The 18,164-nt window shown below is 43.4% G+C and overlaps 1 protein-coding gene across 2 annotated transcripts in view; it reads right to left on the reverse strand.

Annotated features, from left to right (window-relative positions):
- The window catches only part of necab2 (N-terminal EF-hand calcium binding protein 2), a 191,936-nt gene that overhangs the window by 110,823 nt on the left and 62,949 nt on the right, over positions 1–18,164 (reverse strand). For both annotated transcript variants that reach the window (XM_079502103.1, XM_079502102.1), the window contains exons 3-5: positions 17,081–17,189; positions 8,387–8,412; positions 6,021–6,118 (exon numbers count right to left, since the gene is read on the reverse strand). In XM_079502103.1, coding sequence (XP_079358229.1) covers positions 6,021–6,118; positions 8,387–8,412; positions 17,081–17,189 — 233 coding nt within the window. The remainder of the gene's footprint in view (positions 1–6,020; positions 6,119–8,386; positions 8,413–17,080; positions 17,190–18,164) is intronic.

The following is an 18,164-nucleotide window of genomic DNA, read 5'->3' on the forward strand; positions in this document are numbered from 1 at the left end:
TAACGTTGACATAAGCTCCTTTTTAACTCGGCCTGTTCAAGTTGGGAATGCTGCGACATCATTCCGCCTCACTGTTCCCTACAAGAGGTACGGACACGGAATGGAGGGAGCACAGCTCTTCCATTGAGCCAACAGCGCAGGTATACTCACAGAGCCCAATCAACATCTGTGTGCAAAGGGACAGATGGGCAGGGTAGGACAGGGATGGGATGTGTTGAACACACTCCACTCCCCATTCTTCTTTCAGAGACCAAGAACCGAAACTTCTTCAAGCACTGGCTAAATGAAATGACTAGTACACTTCATCTTGAGAGAATAAGGTACTTCCTGAGAAACAGGGAGAGACAGTTTGATAAGGTTTGGCTGCCCCTTGTCCATTACCTGAGTAGAAACGATTAATAGACCATTGATATGGTTGACTGTACGCCATTTTCTTTTCAGATGTTTTCCATGAGCTTTCTATCATCTTATTCTATAGTATGCGGTGTCACTGAGCAGTATGGGTGGGAGGGTTGAGGGATTTCTTTCTCTTTTTTGTCTTTGTATTTTTTCTTTCATTTTTTGTTTTCTATAAAAGAAAAATGTATTTCATATCATAATGTTTGTTTAATAATTTATAATCTGTTCAATAAAAACCTATTTGACAAAAAAAAGAAAGAACCGAAACTTCTCCCTCTATGGCATCTAAGGTCTAAGGTCTTTCTACCATGAACCATTCAAAGCTTCTCTTCGGATTCTCCTCGAATGCATTTCTGATCGCACAAATACTTTGTGCACATGAATCCGCCTTCGTTATGTTACTTATAACTATGTTCTATACGACACAGAACATCTCATTGAGTTTGAAGACTGCTATGAATGTGCATGGCTATAGCCAAAGCTAAAGCACCTCAACATTTACAATTTAGGCTTTTAGCAGTTGCTCTTAATCCAGAGAGATTTTGGTATTTTTCCAGTTTTTCATGTGTCTATGAGGTGACAGTACTTCATTAGACACCCTGGAGTCGTTTGTATGTGCAATGGTGTATTAACTTTGTATTTAGGGGTTCTTCCTGGAGGCTGAACCTTTGACAGTCAAACGGGCCAATGAAATAAACAGTAATATAGTGACATCACACTATCAGCCACTCCCCTAACCCCTCCCCCTTTATCATACAACTAATGCTGTGGGTGCGGCTTCAGTTCAGGTGGATCACCACCCACCAGGCAAACCAGGCATACTTAATGAAGTGGTGGGCGTGTCCACATAAAAGCATGATTTTAACAAATACTGTACACTTTTTGGAAAATCTAAATCTAAATGACATAAGTTTAGCCTGCTGTAAGGTCATCGAGGCTAGGGCAAGTGCTACGGGTTAAGATGGGAGTCTGAAGAGGTGGGTTTTCAGACTACGGCAGAATATTGAGAGTGAGTCTGCAGTTGTGATTGCAATGGGAAGTGCATTCCATAGTTTTGGAGCCAGAAGGGAGAAGAGTTTGGTATGTGTGGAGCGTTGTCCCGGCTGTTTTAATGAATGTTCTGCCCTCCTCCCTGTGTTGGCCGATCTGAGCATGCAGGGCGGGTTGTAGGGTCCGATCAGACTTTGAAGATATGGGGTTGCCGTATCTTTGGTTTGCCGTATCTTTGGTTTGATGCTGGCCTTCAAAGGCCAGCATCAGACTTTTGTGCTCTGTGCAGGCAGCAACTGGGAGCCAATGAGGGAGCGGAGAAGGGGGGAGACATGTGAGAATTTTGGATGGTTGAAGACCAAGCGTGCTGCGCCATTCTGGATCAACATTCAGATGCAAGTTGATAACACTGTTCTGCATTCATTCAACTATACTTGTACATGCCCGTCGGCAACCGGCCTACTTGGGAACGATGCAACTTGGGAACCTAATAATACCCGTTGTCAACTTGTCATAGCACCCGTTTTAACCATCTGTCTGTGTCCCTTTTGTGCCCATACTGTATATGGAGATATCTGTAGTATGCAATACCTGTCGTCATAGCAGCACCCATTTTAACTGTCTGTGTCCCACATGGAGATCTCTGTATCTGTCTGTCTGCCTGTGGGTGAAGAGTGCAAACTGACTGTGAAAAGTGGAGTGGTTACCGGTAAGTAATCAATTGGCAGGTGTGGGGTTGCCATGGCAATCAATTGGCTGAGGCAGAGGCTGGAAATTGCACAGGTGAGGGGATTTAGGCTGATTAGGCCCACTGGCAGAGCCTGACCAGAGCCTTTTGTGGTGGTTCTGGAGAACCGTGGGCCCGACCGACTCGATACCGGGCACTGCACTCCCTGCGGGGGTGTGGAACGCCTGTGTCGAATTTGATTTGTCGGTGGGGCAAACGGTTCTCGAGTTACGTGCATTTCAACCGCACACACACACACACACACACACACACACACACACACACACACACACACACACACACACACACACACACACACACACACACACACACACACACACACACACACACACACACACACACACACACACACACACACACACACACACACACACAACTATTTAAGTTATTGTTGTCAGGGGAGGCCGTATAGCTTAGAGAGGCCCGTTATAATATATATATGTGCTGAAGGGTCCCTGAGCCAGACACTTATCCCAGAACAGCTCCTCATGGCCGTCTGAGCAGCCATAAAATTAATTGCCCCCGTGGGATTAATAAACGTCTACCTTTTACTTTTTGATATTGTACAGAGGAAACTGACCAAAATGTGCCCTGATTGTATAGTCACGCCCCGCGGCCCCATCCAACCTTTCGTTCAGTCCATTTTACTTTGCAAAGGAACTTGGAATGAACATGAACAGGCATTTATCTTCCTCTGACCTAGACTTGGGTTTTCAACAAAGTGCTTTAGTGTCATTATTCCCGCAGCAGTTAATGTCCAGAGAACAGAGACAGTATTCTAGCCCTATTCATCCATTCTCATCCATGCCAGTGTTCATTGGAGAACAGACACAGCTGATCAATCCTCGCCGGATAGTAAACGCTAAGTGCTCTCTAGCTATAGAAGAGTCTGCAGAGGAGGCTAACATCACTCTGCAAATATCCCCCAGTATGTCTCTTTACATCTGGTTCACGATGCAGTGACTGCGAATTAAGTCCTCGACCCAAAAAAACACACACACGCGCACGCACGCACGCACGCACGCACGCACGCACGCACGCACGCACGCACGCACGCACGCACACACACCTTCTGTCGAGCCAAACGTGATCAAGAAAGGGCTACACGCTACAACAGAGCGTAGTGTTCTTTACCACACTGGATATCTTAATAATGGATTGTATTTTTTAATAGAACTTTTCTATGCACTACGTGCCTATTCAAAGCACTGACAATGGGTCCATTCATTCACACAAATGTACCTGAAGCCACAGAGTCATCAGTCAGTGATCAACGGGGGTCTAATTTGAGAAACACTGTGTGTAGTACTATACAGCAGTGCTTCCACATTCATTTCCCATTCATTCCTTCCTCACACTCCATCCATCCTTCCATCTCTACAGCCTCCGTCCATTGTTAAGAGCTGGGTGTGGGCTGTATGGGTTATGGAGGGAAGAACAGAACCGGCTGATGTGCCAGTGAGACAGAGGGACAGACAGAAAGAGAGAGAAAAGAGAGAGAGGGATAGACAGAAAGAGACAGAAAAGGGCAGAACAAGGAGTGGCGCGCGCCAGCAAGGGAGAATAACAGAAGAATACGGTATAAAAATAGAAGTTGCTAAATGATTCAGCTATAGGAGGGCACTCCTATTTACAGACATTCTCTACTGTACTGAATCAAAGGCTCCCACAACCCTCCCCCTCCCCCTTCCACTGTAAGCCACGGGCTTCTGCAGCAAAACCTCTATGGGACTCGTATTTTCTCTTCCGCTCTGGCCTCTCTGGCTCACACATACACACAAACGACACACACGTGCATACACGCGCACGCACACACACACACACACACACACACACACACACACACACACACACACACACACACACACACACACACACACACACACACACACACACACACACACACACACACACACACACACACACACACACACACACACACACACACACACACACACACCCTTCATCAATATTTTAGCAGTCAATAGGGGCTGTGCACAGTGCTCCGACTCCAGTGTGCTCTCAACACATTACTGTTAAAGCTCTCACACACTGGACAGCATAATGATGTGTGTGTGTGTGTGTGTGTGTGTGTGTGTGTGTGTGTGTGTGTGTGTGTGTGTGTGTGTGTGTGTGTGTGTGTGTGTGTGTGTGTGTGTGTGTGTGTGTGTGTGTGTGTGTGTGTGTGCGTGTGTGTGTGTGTGTGTGTTTAAGATACCGAGACAGACAGTACAAGTGATAGAGAAAGTGTTGAGAGTATAGGCTAAATTGATTAAACAATGGCTGCTCATTGGAAATGAGCTAGCCAAGGGCTGTGTGTGTAACTCAGATACTGTGTGTGTGTGCGTGCGTGCGTGCGTGCGCGCGCATTTGTGCATGCACACACACACACACACACACACGTGTGCACCACACACTAAATGCCCTGCAGCTGAAAAAGAGATCTGGAACATGGAGATACTGTAGCGAGAAACGGAAGGGTAACATAGTGCCATGTTGCGTGTGTGCGCACACATGCACGTGCACACACATGCACACACACCCACACCCTCGCTGAAGCCCGTGTGGATTCCTGGCCCCAGGGATCCACACAGGCTTAAGTCATCCATGACGTACCCAACTCATTGCCTGCCAATGACGAGACTTCTCGTCATATTATTCCAAGGCTCACATTGCCAATGACGAGACTTCTCGTCATCACGATGCGTTTGCAGTGGCTTTACACGAGATGGCGCCCTTCGCTAACCTATGATTCACCGTTTGAATCTCATTGAAACCAGGAACCAGGAAATCACGGGGTCGCAAAAAAACACAGCTACCGCCCACTATACTGCACGTTAAGAGCTTTTATAAAAACACAGCTCCCGCCGACTACTCATTTAATTTTTAATATAATTTTCCTATATATTTGATTAAAATCAACTCTGTTTTTTGTTTTTCATCTGAAACATTTGCTAAATATGAATTTAGGCATACTTATGCCATCTCTGCCTGTTCGTTTTGGGTCAAACTGACCCCTGTCACCCTTTCTCTCCCTCGGCAGCGAGCTTCACACCTCCAGACAGCCCATTGTTCAAGTAGTCGATATTTAAAAGACAATGGCTCTACCCCCCCGCTGGGGGGAGAAGATGTCAAGGAGTCTGGAGCTCCAAGGGGAGACAGTAGCTAATAACATCGCAGGAAGAAAAAGGTAATTTTGACCTGAAGTCAGCTTGTGTGGTACATGGCCTTACTACAGTCATGCGAGTGTTAAGGGAGAAGATTTAGGACTTATTTATATTCAGAGTATTGTCTTGCACTTGATATATTTATTATTGTATGAGCCTGTGCTGTCTCTTAACTAGGAGAAACGTAATTTCATTGTTTTCTGCTGCTGCAGTTGGAAAGAATGACAAATAAAGCAATCTTGAATCTTGAAGATATGGTTGGAGACAGAGTTTAATCAATACTAGTGTTAAACACATTCAACACTGTTGACATAGGTTTACGTCAAGTTGTCTTTATAGTGGTTTATGATAGATTGCGCTCTTCGTCTTCGCCAACGTCTACATGGCTCCAAGTCGCTAAGCAACAGATACAACAGGAAATTAACCGGAAGTGAAAATTTCGCTTGCTTCTACCTTATCAGATACAGAAAAAAATATATATCTCGGATTCCTTTCCCAGATATATCCGTCCCAGGTCAAAACAAGCTTTATTCAACGGCCAACATAAGCAAAGAAAAGGTGAAATGGGTGAAAGAAAAGGCGAGCTCTACATCCGGTTCACGTTTCGGATTCCGGCGAAACCTTCAAAATAAGGGTTTCAGTTGCTGACGGTTAAGCAAGAATTGATGAGTTAATACCTGGCAGTGAGTGCGTTGACATACAGTACATACACTGACCTTCTTAGTGAAGTCCATGGCTTTGAGGATGGACAGGTTGAGAGTCTCCAGAGAAGCCAGCACTCCCTCATAGTCTCCCATGTGCTTGGCAAAGTAATCTAAAAACACGCACGCACGCACACACGCACGCACGCACACACACATTACAAAGACAGACGGGAACAGGATATGAGCCGATATATTAGTGCTTAAGTGAGCAGCTGAGTCTGATTGAAACAGAGTACAATCTATGATTCATCTTTCATGTTTTATTTTATTGATTTAATCTGTAATGAAGCGGTACTCGGACGACGAGTGTGTGTGCATGTGTGTGTGTGTGTGTGTGTGTGTGTGTGTGTGTGTGTGTGTGTGTGTGTGTGTGTGTCTGTGTGACTATACTTTTGAGGACTTAACGATAGTACAATTTGAGAAACAGACATTGTGAGGAGCATTTTCCTCATAAGAATATATTTGGTTTCATGGTTAAAAGAGATTTTTAGAGTTAGGTTTACAGAACATTCAGGTTGGGTTTAGGGATAGGATTAGGCATTTATTGGTTATGTTTAAGTAAGAGTCGGGTTAGAGTTATCCATATTTTTGCGACCAAAGGTCGCATTTACTATGAAAACGCGCAATTCCAGTCAATCAGTCAGTCAGTCAGTGTGTCACTCAAACTCCCCATACATGGGAAAGCCCCCATATGGTTCTCAGGTCTCGTGACATCACTATGACATCTGATTTCATAGTAAATGTGATCTGCTGTCGCAATTAAGCCTATATGGAAGCCCATATGGAATGTCAGAACAGGTTCTGATATTCCATATTGATCCTTACCCAACCATCCTTCCTCTTCGGTGTCTCCCTTTTGACTGATACCTGTCCATTCAAACTTTAGACAGGCCTGCCCCTCAACCTCTTGAGTGTACACACCCTTAGATCTCCATATATGGAGCTGACCTGTAATGACATTCCATATGTTGATCTGACCTCACAGACTCTCATTAATGTCTTATATAACTCCCTGTGCAAGTTTGTATTGTACATGAGGCAGTGATGGGTATCATATGGACAATATGATACCCATCACTGCCTCATGTACAATTCACTCAATTGGCTGCAGCCTAAATCAAGACGGCAATTGCATTGGTTTCTATTCATTTATAAATGCATTTACTTTAGGTGCCCTTCTTATTTGAAGCAGTACCCGACCCAGTCTACCTCATCATATCCACTAAGACATCTACAATACCCTTACTTTAAAATCCCCCAAATCTCCAATGTGGTTGGACGGAGGTCTTTCTGCTACAAAGCCCCATTTGATGGAACAATCTCCCTCTATTTCTTAGATCCATCTCATCATTCAGTATAGCTTAAGGACTTCCTTATATTGACATCTAGACTCAACTTGTCCATGCTTCTAATCTGTCACGTACCAATGACACTGAAGTATTTGCAATGTGCCCTTCTTTCTCCATTGTGTAACAGCTGATGTGGTGGGGTGGATGGAAGAGGATGAGCAAGCTATTTGTGTATATATGTACGGTATGTATTTATATATCCGTTTGTATCTGTGTACGAGAGAGACTCGGAGTAGAACCGCTGCTCCTTCGCCTGGAAAGGAGTCAGCTGAGGTGGTTCGGGCATCTGGTTAGGATGCCTCTCGGGCGGGAGGGAGGTCCTCAACGCATGTCCCACTGGGAGGAGACCCCGGGGCAGACCAAGGCGCAGTTGGAGGAAATACATCGACTCACTGGCCTTGGAACGTCTCGGAATCCTCCAGGAGGAAGTCACTAATGTTGCTCTGGAGAGGGAAGTCTGGAGCACTCTGGTGGAGCTGTTGCCCCCGCGACCCGACTACGGATAAACGGTTGAAGATGGATGGATGGATGGATCTGTGTACTGTATGTTTTGTGTATTTGTGTACTGTATGTTTTTGTTTTTTTGTTTTATTTATGGGTCCCTCTTGAAAATGAGATGCTGCATCTCAAGGGGCTGTCCCTTCAATACAAATCTGACCTCATCAAACCCTGTACACTCAAGACATGCTCCTTATATGGTCAGTACAGAATTCATTGCATGTTGATCACACTATTTTGTCTTAGTCCTATTTAGTCATCTGAAATTGTTTAGTCTTAATCGACTAAATATCAAAATCTTAGTCTTTAGTCTTAGTCAACAACAAATGAACACTGTTACAATCTGTGTGTGTGTGTGTGTGTGTGTGTGTGCGCACGTGTGTGTGTGTGTGTGTGTGTGTGTGTGTGTGTGTGTGTGTGTGTGTGTGTGTGTGTGTGTGTGTGTGCGCGCGCACACGTGTGCGTGTGTGCGCCGCACGCGCGCGCGTATCGCATTGTATGCATGCATAGTGCACTTGCACTTTCACTTACCGCAGAGCTCCTTAGTGTCAACATTACTAGTACATCACAGCACAGGGGCAGCGGAAGGAGAGAGAACAGGGAAGGAAGGAAGGAAGGTAGGAAAGGAGAGAAGGGAAGGGAAGAGGGAGAAGAGAGGATGGAAAAGAGCAGGATCAGAAACAAAGGAACAGCTTTCGCATGCCGTCAGATAGGGACACACACGCACGCACGCACGCACGCACGCACGCACGCACGCACGCACGCACGCACGCACGCACGCACGCGCGCACGCACAGTTGGCAGGCAGGGGGCTATCGAACAAGACTGACAGGGATGAGACTGGACCCTTGCAGTTCAGTGCATCAGGACTCATTTGGCAGTTAACCCATGTTGGGCGGGAACCCCTTTTGGTGTTTTAAATATATGTTATAATTTAGCTATTGAAAAATAGCAGATCTACAAGCTCATAGCGCGCCACCGAGTGGCGCGCTATGAACTTGTAGATCTGCTATTTTTGAAAAATCGTTAAAATGGGCCTCAAATCTTTCAGAAAATTGTCATGATTTAGAAAACTTTTTTTTTTAAATTTCGACGTCAGGCATGAATGGGTTAATGTTCCACTGGCACAAAGAGCTAGAGAGGCGCAGATGGAGAGATGAAAAAGCCCCCAAAAAAAGCAAAGGATCTATAAAAAAGAGACGCCGAGTAACTCGTCTCCCTTACACAGAGGACTCTTCAGTGTTACTGAAACTCTGTGAGCAAATGGAACCAAATGGAGATCCGCAACTCTCCCGAGTTAAAGAGGTTTTAGAAAAATCGAAGAACCACTGACATAGAAACGTAGCTTTTTCAGAAAACTGTCAGGATGTAGAAGACATTTTTAGAATCTGATCTCAGGTCAAAATGGATTAAATGGATAAATTGACACTAAGGATTTTACCCTTTTTTATGTAACCCATGTGCAAGCAATCCTAATCATAATTCCACTTGCAGTAAAAGTTTTAGGCAGTTCGATCAGATGGTGTAATTCATTTGCAACGATAAACAAACAAACGCCTCAGGCTGAACAGAGTAAATAAATGCTGCAAAAGGCCAGTAGATCAAGTTGAACTGGGCGTTCCGATCGTGTTGCTGTACCACTACAGTATGCATTGAGTTATTGACATTATGATGCCCCCTGAGAGCAGTGGAAGAAAAAGTACCCGCATTTTGTACTTAGTAGGATTAAGAAGAATTTGTTTTAGAATCGGCCTCAGTCCTAACAGTTTTCTGAAAAACCTATGTTTCTATGTCAGTTGGTGCTCAACCTTTATTATGTCAAGGACCCCCAGAATTATCTGTATTTGACTGCGGACCCCCATCTGAAAATATGTTGTTCCAGGGACCCCCCAGAAGCAAAGATTTGAGTTAAAAACGTTTCACTCTGAAAGAATATATATTCAAAGATTTGCGCCACATTGTCCCGATTTTTCAAAAATAGCAGAACAAATAGCTTAAGTATAACATAAATAATGCTTAAAACGCCAAAAGGGGTTCCCGTCCTGAATGGGTTAAGTTAAAGTATCAATACTGCAATGTAGAAGACGTACTGACTGTTACAAGTAAAAGCCCGGAATTCAAAAATGTACTTGAGTAAAAGTACAAAGTACTAAGTACAAAGGTATTGGCATCAAAATGTACCAAAAGTAGAAAGTACTCATTATACAGAAAGTCCAATTTCACAACCTTTCAAATGAATAAAAAATGAGCCACACCAAATGGTTTGACCTCAAGAGCTCACTGCCTAGCGTGCTCCCCCATTGCATTATTTTTCCACTAAACTCCCACCAAATGCACACATGATTAATCCCTTTCTCTTACACGTGCAGTGGGCATGGAAGAGAGCGGAATTATTTGGTTGTTGCTCCGATTGTGGTGTGAAACCAGTCGATGAAAAGCACGGCCCCCTCACGTATTTGAAGGACAATATCAGTCACCAGAAAAAAGGACGGGTATTTACGATGAATCTATCATCGTTAAAATGGATGTTGAAGTTACAATGGGTTTGTATAGGAAGGGGGAGGAGCAGTTTAAAAGAATATCAAATATCTAAATATTGAATCGAGCAACTTAAAAACTGTACTGGAGTGTTCACATAAGCCTGAGTAGACGATGAAATGAACAAAAGTTCTTTTTTTTAACGTGAAATATCCCTTTAACTCGGTAGGGGTGTCATGGTGCATGAGGAGCTCCATGACCGCAGTACATTTAACCCATTTTGGGCGGGAACCCCTTTTGGTGTTTTAAACATTATGTTATAATTTAGCTATTGAAAAATAGCAGATCTACAAGCTCATAGCGCGCCACCGAGTGGCGCGCTATGAGCTTGTAGGTCTGCTATTTTTGAAAAATCTTAGAAGATTTTTTTTTAATTTTGAGGTCAGGCCTAAATGGGTTATATCCTTTCATGATGTGGGGTTCTAATATCCGCCGACCCACCTAGTTTTTGGAAACATCACATCACACCTTAGAGACATTTGTTAGTCCAAAGCCTTGGGGTCTTCGACACATCCAAAAGATGTCCCAAGGAACTCAAAACCAGGCTCATTCAACTCCAATACTGGACATCATTACTCATTTTAAATGGGGTCAAATGAACACAGAGCCCAATGTGTGCCAGGGTGATGACAAGGGTGTATTGGTCCTGGTCCATATTGGGGTTGGCTAGAGATTCATTAATGTTGTTGTAAAACACAATGTCCCTTTTCCCTCTAGCTGTTAGCTAGGGCCTATCCTCTATCTTTCATCGTTTACCTTTGATGCTTCTTTTTGTTTAGTTGTTTCGTTTTCCTTGTTTTTGCTGTACACAACAGTACTTTTTCTTTTTCATACTCTGTAAGCTGTGACCTTATACGGCCGTGAATGTATTATTTTGGAATGGAAAGTCTCCTGACCTCCACCCCCCCTGTCTAGCTGCAATGGAGGTCATATCATTATTATTCAGACGCGTGTATAAAGGTCATTTGAAATGGGACTAGACTTGGGCCCACCCTTTTTAGTAAATCTGGTTTAGGCTGTATTGTATTCAACTAATTGTCTATTATTAGCCTTGTTTCAGCATGATCAAAGAGTTAGATTGTGTTCATTCCATTTGATGTTATTATTTCAGGGGAGGGGAGGGGGTGTATGTGTTTTAATGTACAATCATATATACATGTAAATATTGTTTATTATGGGGAAAAAAAACGCTGTAGCGAGAATGAGAGAGGGCGAGAGAGGGCAACGGTGATGGGGGTGAGAACACAGGAGAAATATGTTAAAAAAATAATAACCGAGGTGAATTTGTCTCAGAATCAGTCTGAAAATCATCATTGTCAGCAGTCGTATTTGTTTTGTGTGGCCGTCTCTGCATGCGTATGTCAATGCGCTGACATGCGCTGCCCTATTCCCTTCAGAGCAGGTGTATTGTTTGTAATGTGTCCCGTCTCCCTCACAAGGTCAAAGAGAAATAAACGCAGAAATGAGAGCTGGAGGGACTAAATTTGACAGAAAGAGAGAGGGGACGTCAGAGGCGAAAGGACAGGAATTAATACAAAAACAATACAGAACATATATGTGACCGGGTCTGGCAAATAGGCCCTCATCTCGACCAGAGTAATTTTTCAGTTTTTTACAGATTATTAAAGTACAGAATGTAAGCTTTCATATGATGTATCATTCAATGAAATTGGAGATATGACCATTTTAAAATGATTGTGCCGTTTTACCCAAAGCTGAGAAAATCCCCATTGAATGTTCACAACATTCCAACACCTAGAGCTGGCTAGCCTACTTTGAATTATAAATGTATACATTTAATTTGCCCAAATCAATAATCTGTTGGAATGAAAACCTTCTTCAACATTCAAACTGTGTTAATATGAAAAAAACGAAAATCACAAAAAAAGAAAGAAATCAGGTTTATTTTAGATTTTCGGCCTTTTCATTATAGGCGAGATGAGGACCATTTTGCTAGACCTGTTCTACAAACCCTTTTTTGTAATGCATAATTTATTTTTATGCATTCATCATAACTTTACCTTGATTATTCAGTATTTCTATTGTAGTGAATATTTAATGAATAATATTTTTTTATGTCAACTCGTGACTGCTGAAACGCAGGCGCCATGCCCAGGCTTGCTCCTTCATGCATGAGACTGTTTACACTGGGAAGTGTTTTAAATATTAAAGTTTGAGCAAACGTGCAGTGTTTGGGAAATAGTACCGAACATATGAGGACATATGAGGACATTGTGAGAGTTGTGTGAATTTATATCATTTTGCTGGTGCTAATATTTTCCTCATTTTGGGATTGTTCATTAACCATGAAGGCATGTGACAGAAACAAACAAAAAATCTCTATCAATTCAAGGCCTTCACAGGGTAACGGTAACGAAGTCTTTATGATAAGGTGCGTGGGCTTACAGTTGGGTGCCACCGATATTGTCCCTTATCATTTGACCCATTTAGGCCTGACCTCAAAATTTTAAAAAATCCTTCTAAATCCTCCAGTTTTCTGAAATAAATATTTTCACGATTTTTCAAAAATAGCAGACCTACAAGCTCATAGCACGCCACTCGGTGGCGCGCTATGAGCTTGTAGATCTGCTATTTTTCAATAGCTAAATTATAACATAGTTTAAAACACCAAAAGGGGTTCCCGCCCAAAATGGGTTAACTGTCCTTTTGCGCAGATCACGCAAACCTCAGCAAAAAGAAAAGGACAATATCGATGGCCTCCAACTGTACATTACATCCATCTTATTAGAACCATAATCACATTTTAACTCACTTTATTGAATGGCTGCTATAGTCATTCAGGTTCCTCGTGCCAGATATGTCCTGGAAAGCTCAGAACCTTTGGCACCGTATTACCAATTGGCCATTTTAGGAGCTAGAACTCAAAGGGGTCGGTGAATGGGGAATTTGTGACGTAATTTGCATCGCAGCGGTTATATTTGTACAGTAAATATGACAGTTGTGTGGAAGCAATGTAGTGCATATGGATTCGGGTGGCATGCAGGATTTATTTGTGCATGGAGAGATGTGTGCTAACGGAGTGGTTTGGTAAGAGAAGGCGGACACCGGACGGATAAATGGATAAACGGGTGGCTCAGGAGGTAGAGCAGGTCGTCCAATGATCCATGGGTCGGCGGTTCGAATACCGGCTCCTCCTGTCTACATGTCGAAGTGTCCTTGGGCAAGACACTGAACCCCAAATTGCTCCCGATGTGCTGGTTGGTACCTTGCATGGCTTCCGCTGCAATCGGTGTATGAATGTGTGTGTGTGAATGGGTGAATGTAATGCACAATCTATGTAAAGCGCCTTGGATAAAGGCGCTATATAAATGCACCATTTACCATTTACCACCCCCTTGCCATTCTCTTTATTCAGACCGCAGCCATCTTGGCAGCAAGACAGCCCATTCATCCAAACAGAAAAGTCCTCTCTAATTATATTAAACAACATCAAAATCACCAACATTGCAGCTGTAGGGAAAGTTTGAATTATCCTCTTTCAAGTGTTTGTTTCATAAAAATCCACCGTAGACATTTTATGAGCTACTTCCTGTCAAGAAATTCCTTGCAGATGATTTGTGCTGGAGTGCTGGAGTTTGGAAGTGCTCGTTGACTATCACTCAACGGCCCATGCGTACCACCTGTTTTGAATGTGCACATAATGCAGGAGGCAGCAGGAGGTTGTTTTACTGATAACGAGCACTTCCTTACTCTGATACATAGAAAATAATCATCTGCACGGAAGTAGCTCATAAAATGTCTACGGTGGATTTGTATGAAACAAAAACTTTACATATCGAAAGAGGATAATATAAGCTTTCCCTACAGCTGCAATGTTGGTGATTTTGACGGTGTTTAATATAATTAGAGGGGACCTTTCTGTTTGTATGAATAGGCTCTCTATGGGAAGTGTCACCTAGGTAACACCTTGCTGGCAAGATGGCTGCGGTCTGAATATGGAGAATTAGGGTAGAAGCTAGAAGGATTTACTTAACTGATTGTTATCAACATACAGTATTCCCTTTCTTTGTCGTTCTTATGTTATGTCTTAGTTTATGTGTAATCTCTGCATCATTGTAAATGACCCAGTAGAAGTACGTACCAACATTAAAATGAGCTCTACCTTTAAAAGTTGCCATACATATTAAAGTAATTTTAGTATATGTTGATGCTTTGTACTTTGATTTAAGGGTAGCACACATAAGTAAGCTTTTGTATGCTGGGCTTTTACTTGTAACAAAGTATTTTTATACTGTGGTATTGATACTTTTGCTTAAGTCAAAGATCCGAGTACTTCTTCCTCCACTGCGTACCAGCTCTGACACCTGGCACCTCGGCGTGATCTGTTTTGTTTTTTCAAGTGGACATCGTACTTTTCTGAGAGAGTAGGTTCCGAAGCACTTGTGTGCCAATGTTGGTGCTTGTACCATCAAGTGAACGATTCTTATGATATATTGACTTAATCTGCTCCACTACTACTCTAATGAGAGGAAACTTTCAGACTGAATTCACTTCACGCAGGATCGATGGTGGCTGTTGAACACTCAACAACAAAAGAAAAGAAAAGAAAAGAAAAGAAAAGAAAAGAAAAGAGCCTTTCTGTGTGGAGTTTGCATGTTCTCCCGTGTCCCCATGGGTAGGTACTATAGGTAGTAGGTACCCTCACAAAAAAAATGTAGTAATCCCGGTCTCTAAACTGCATCCCCCTGGCCAGCCGGGGCGGCGTGATTATGAATCTCACCAACGTTCTAGGGTAGACCCGCCTCACCATGTGTCTGATTGGGTCCCGGGAAGGCATAGTTTTACTGAGGTTAAGCCGTTCGGGTTAGGTTTAGGGGGGTGCATACTTAGTTTAGACTAGTCATTGGTTAGACATGGGTTAAGGTTAGGTTTAGGTGTGCTGCCCCGTGGGAGGTTAGGTTTAGGGTGAGGGTTTGAGATAGGTTGTAGTTGTAGGACTAATGACTGGTCGCAAAAACGAGAACTGTCAATCACAACGACTACTGGCCAATCACAGCGGGGCTTTCCTAGAACTGCGGTGGGATCCATAATAACGCGCCGGGGCGCCTGATCTTAGAGTATATATTAGAGACGGCACCGGATTTCTCCTCCCATCCACTCCTTCCGGGTAGAAACAGAGCGCATTCTGGGATGGATTGGGCCAAATCGTGAACGCGCTGGCCGTTGACTATCATTGCACGCGTTCACGTATGAAACAGCGATCACGTGTCATCATGAACATGTGCAATGATAGTCAACGGACCAGCGCTGGCCCAGCGCTGCAATACCAAATTCGGCCACTATGTCCATTTCGCCTCAGGGTTTCCTCCGGGTGCCGTCTCTATTAATATATACTCTAAGCGCCTGATGGAGAGGAAAGGAACTGGTTGGAATAACGTGTTCCTTCCACGCGCTACGTCCAACCAGGGAAACTCCCCCTGTCAGGTGCAAAGGAGCAACTTGGACAATCATGCATGAAGGAAGCATGAGTTCAAGTCCGTTGCTCTCCCCAGGTTGGCGGAGGGTGTGTAGAGCCCAGGATCACATTAGATAATTGATTACACAGGGGTGAAAAATGGGTTACAAAATCGTGGGAAAAAAGAAAAAAACTACTCTAATAATGGCAATTGGGCCTGGGCCATGGCTCAGCGGTCCAGGCACCTTGGCTGGTAATCCAGTCTGGCAGTGTGCCGCGGGTTCGACTCCCGATCCCGACGGCCTTTCTGCATGTCACCCCCCCCATCTCTCTCCCCATTTCCTGTCAGCCTACTGTCTGTCCCTCCATAAAAAAATATAAAATAAAGGTGAAAGCCACAAAAAAAACATTTAAAAAAAATAATAATGGCAATTGGCCAGGGTCTATGGCTTAACATATTGAGCCAAATTAAATTTTCACTCATCCGTAAAGGTCAGCTTTACGGCTGAGTCTATTCTGTTTGATTCCATTTCAAGTCCAGCAGGATTCATAAACTATGCAAATTAACAAGTCTATTCTGATGCATAAGAGCCAATGAGCACCCAGACACGTCCCACTGTGTCAAAGCACTTTCACTGATTACAGCTATTCTGTCGCTGAGGTGACTTAACCCATTTTGGGCGGGAATCCCTTTTGGTGTTAGCATTATGTTATGCTTTAGCTATTGAAAAATAGCAGATCTACAAGCTCATAGTGCGCCACCGAGTGGCGCGCTACGAGCTTGTAGGTCTGCTATTTTTAAAAAATAGAAGAACGACTGACATAGAAACAGCTTTTTCAGAAAACTGTCAGGATGTAGAAGACATTTTTAGAATCTGATCTCAGGTCAAAATGGGTTAATGGCATTATAAATGCTTGCGTTAATGATGGCCAATCAATCAAAACAAAGAATGTCCCCGTCTGTCACAACGGTGTGTCAGACAGAGCAGTGACAGAACTATGACAAAATGACATTGTCCATCGTATTGTTTTCAGTGCCCTTGCCTTTAGGAAATGGTTCTCCATTGCAAATTAGAGCCTTAAAAGGCCTGTATGCTGGATAAATTATACATATTTTCAGTGGTACACAAGACAGTGGAGCAGGAAAATAACTTCATCTCTGTTCATTTCTATAATTTATAGTGAGAACAGCAGCCTTGGTGGAAAGAGCACGCGCACACGCACACGCACACGCACACGCACACACACACACACACACTGGGAGCGCTAACCTGGTATTATCAGAGTCGATGGTGTGAAACAGCCTTTCCAGTTCTTTTTCGTTCAGCGTTCCATCTGAGAAGAATGCCTGGAACTCATCCAGAGACAGCTTACCATCATCTACAAGACACAGGGAAACACACGCGCACACGCACACACACACACACACACACACACACACACACACACACACACACACACACACACACACACACACACACACACACACACACACACACACACACATTATAAAATATAGATGCCTCACTGGCCGCTGCAGTTCATTGGAGCGACGTGTCTCCCAATGGAGGCAGGAAGTCAAGCGGAAGTGCAGTGCTGAAGGCTTTTCTTTTTTTTAAACAAATCTTTATAACAGTCATGACAATATACCTGTACATTACAATACAAAATAAGACAAACAAACAAACAACAAAGTTATTAATACAACAATACAGCATCAGAGCCAGGGGGGGGATTACTAACAGAAAACATTAAAGAGTGAACACAAAGCAACAGCTCTCCACAGCTTTCTTATTTAGAAGTGCTGAAGGGATTTGCTGAACGCACGCGGAAGCACTCATTGAAGGCAAATGCTTTGCAAGGAAATTCCCGGGAAAGCGCGTGCACGCACGCACGCACACTCTTCGAGGGACGTTTCAGTACTTGCATCCATTTCCTAAATCTGCAGTCTTCTTCCCAATTATCTATCAACTTTACCTGAGTGAAACTCAGCCTTAATTCACAAACAAACACATATTTCATGAATGAAACGCCACCGTCAGGATGACCCCTTCCAACTTGACTTTTTGCAAACAATTGATTGTTTTCAGAATCAATTGTTGCACAGGTGCATGATGGGAAGCTGAGTTTTTTTTGTCACCAGTACAGAGTACAGTGCTGTCTATATACAGTACAGACAGGTGACAAAGTGGCACTATACACTACAGTACAGTACAAGCACAGTACAGCCTACTTTCAAGTGGTGTACAGTACACAGTACAAGTACAGTACGATTACAGTACGAGCACAGCGTACGAGTACAGTACGATTACAGTACGAGTACAGCGTACAGTACTACAATACGTGTGAATGTAT

The sequence above is a fragment of the Electrona antarctica genome, assembly GCF_951216825.1.
Source record: "Electrona antarctica genome assembly, chromosome: 5".
Lineage (NCBI taxonomy): Eukaryota > Metazoa > Chordata > Actinopteri > Myctophiformes > Myctophidae > Electrona > Electrona antarctica.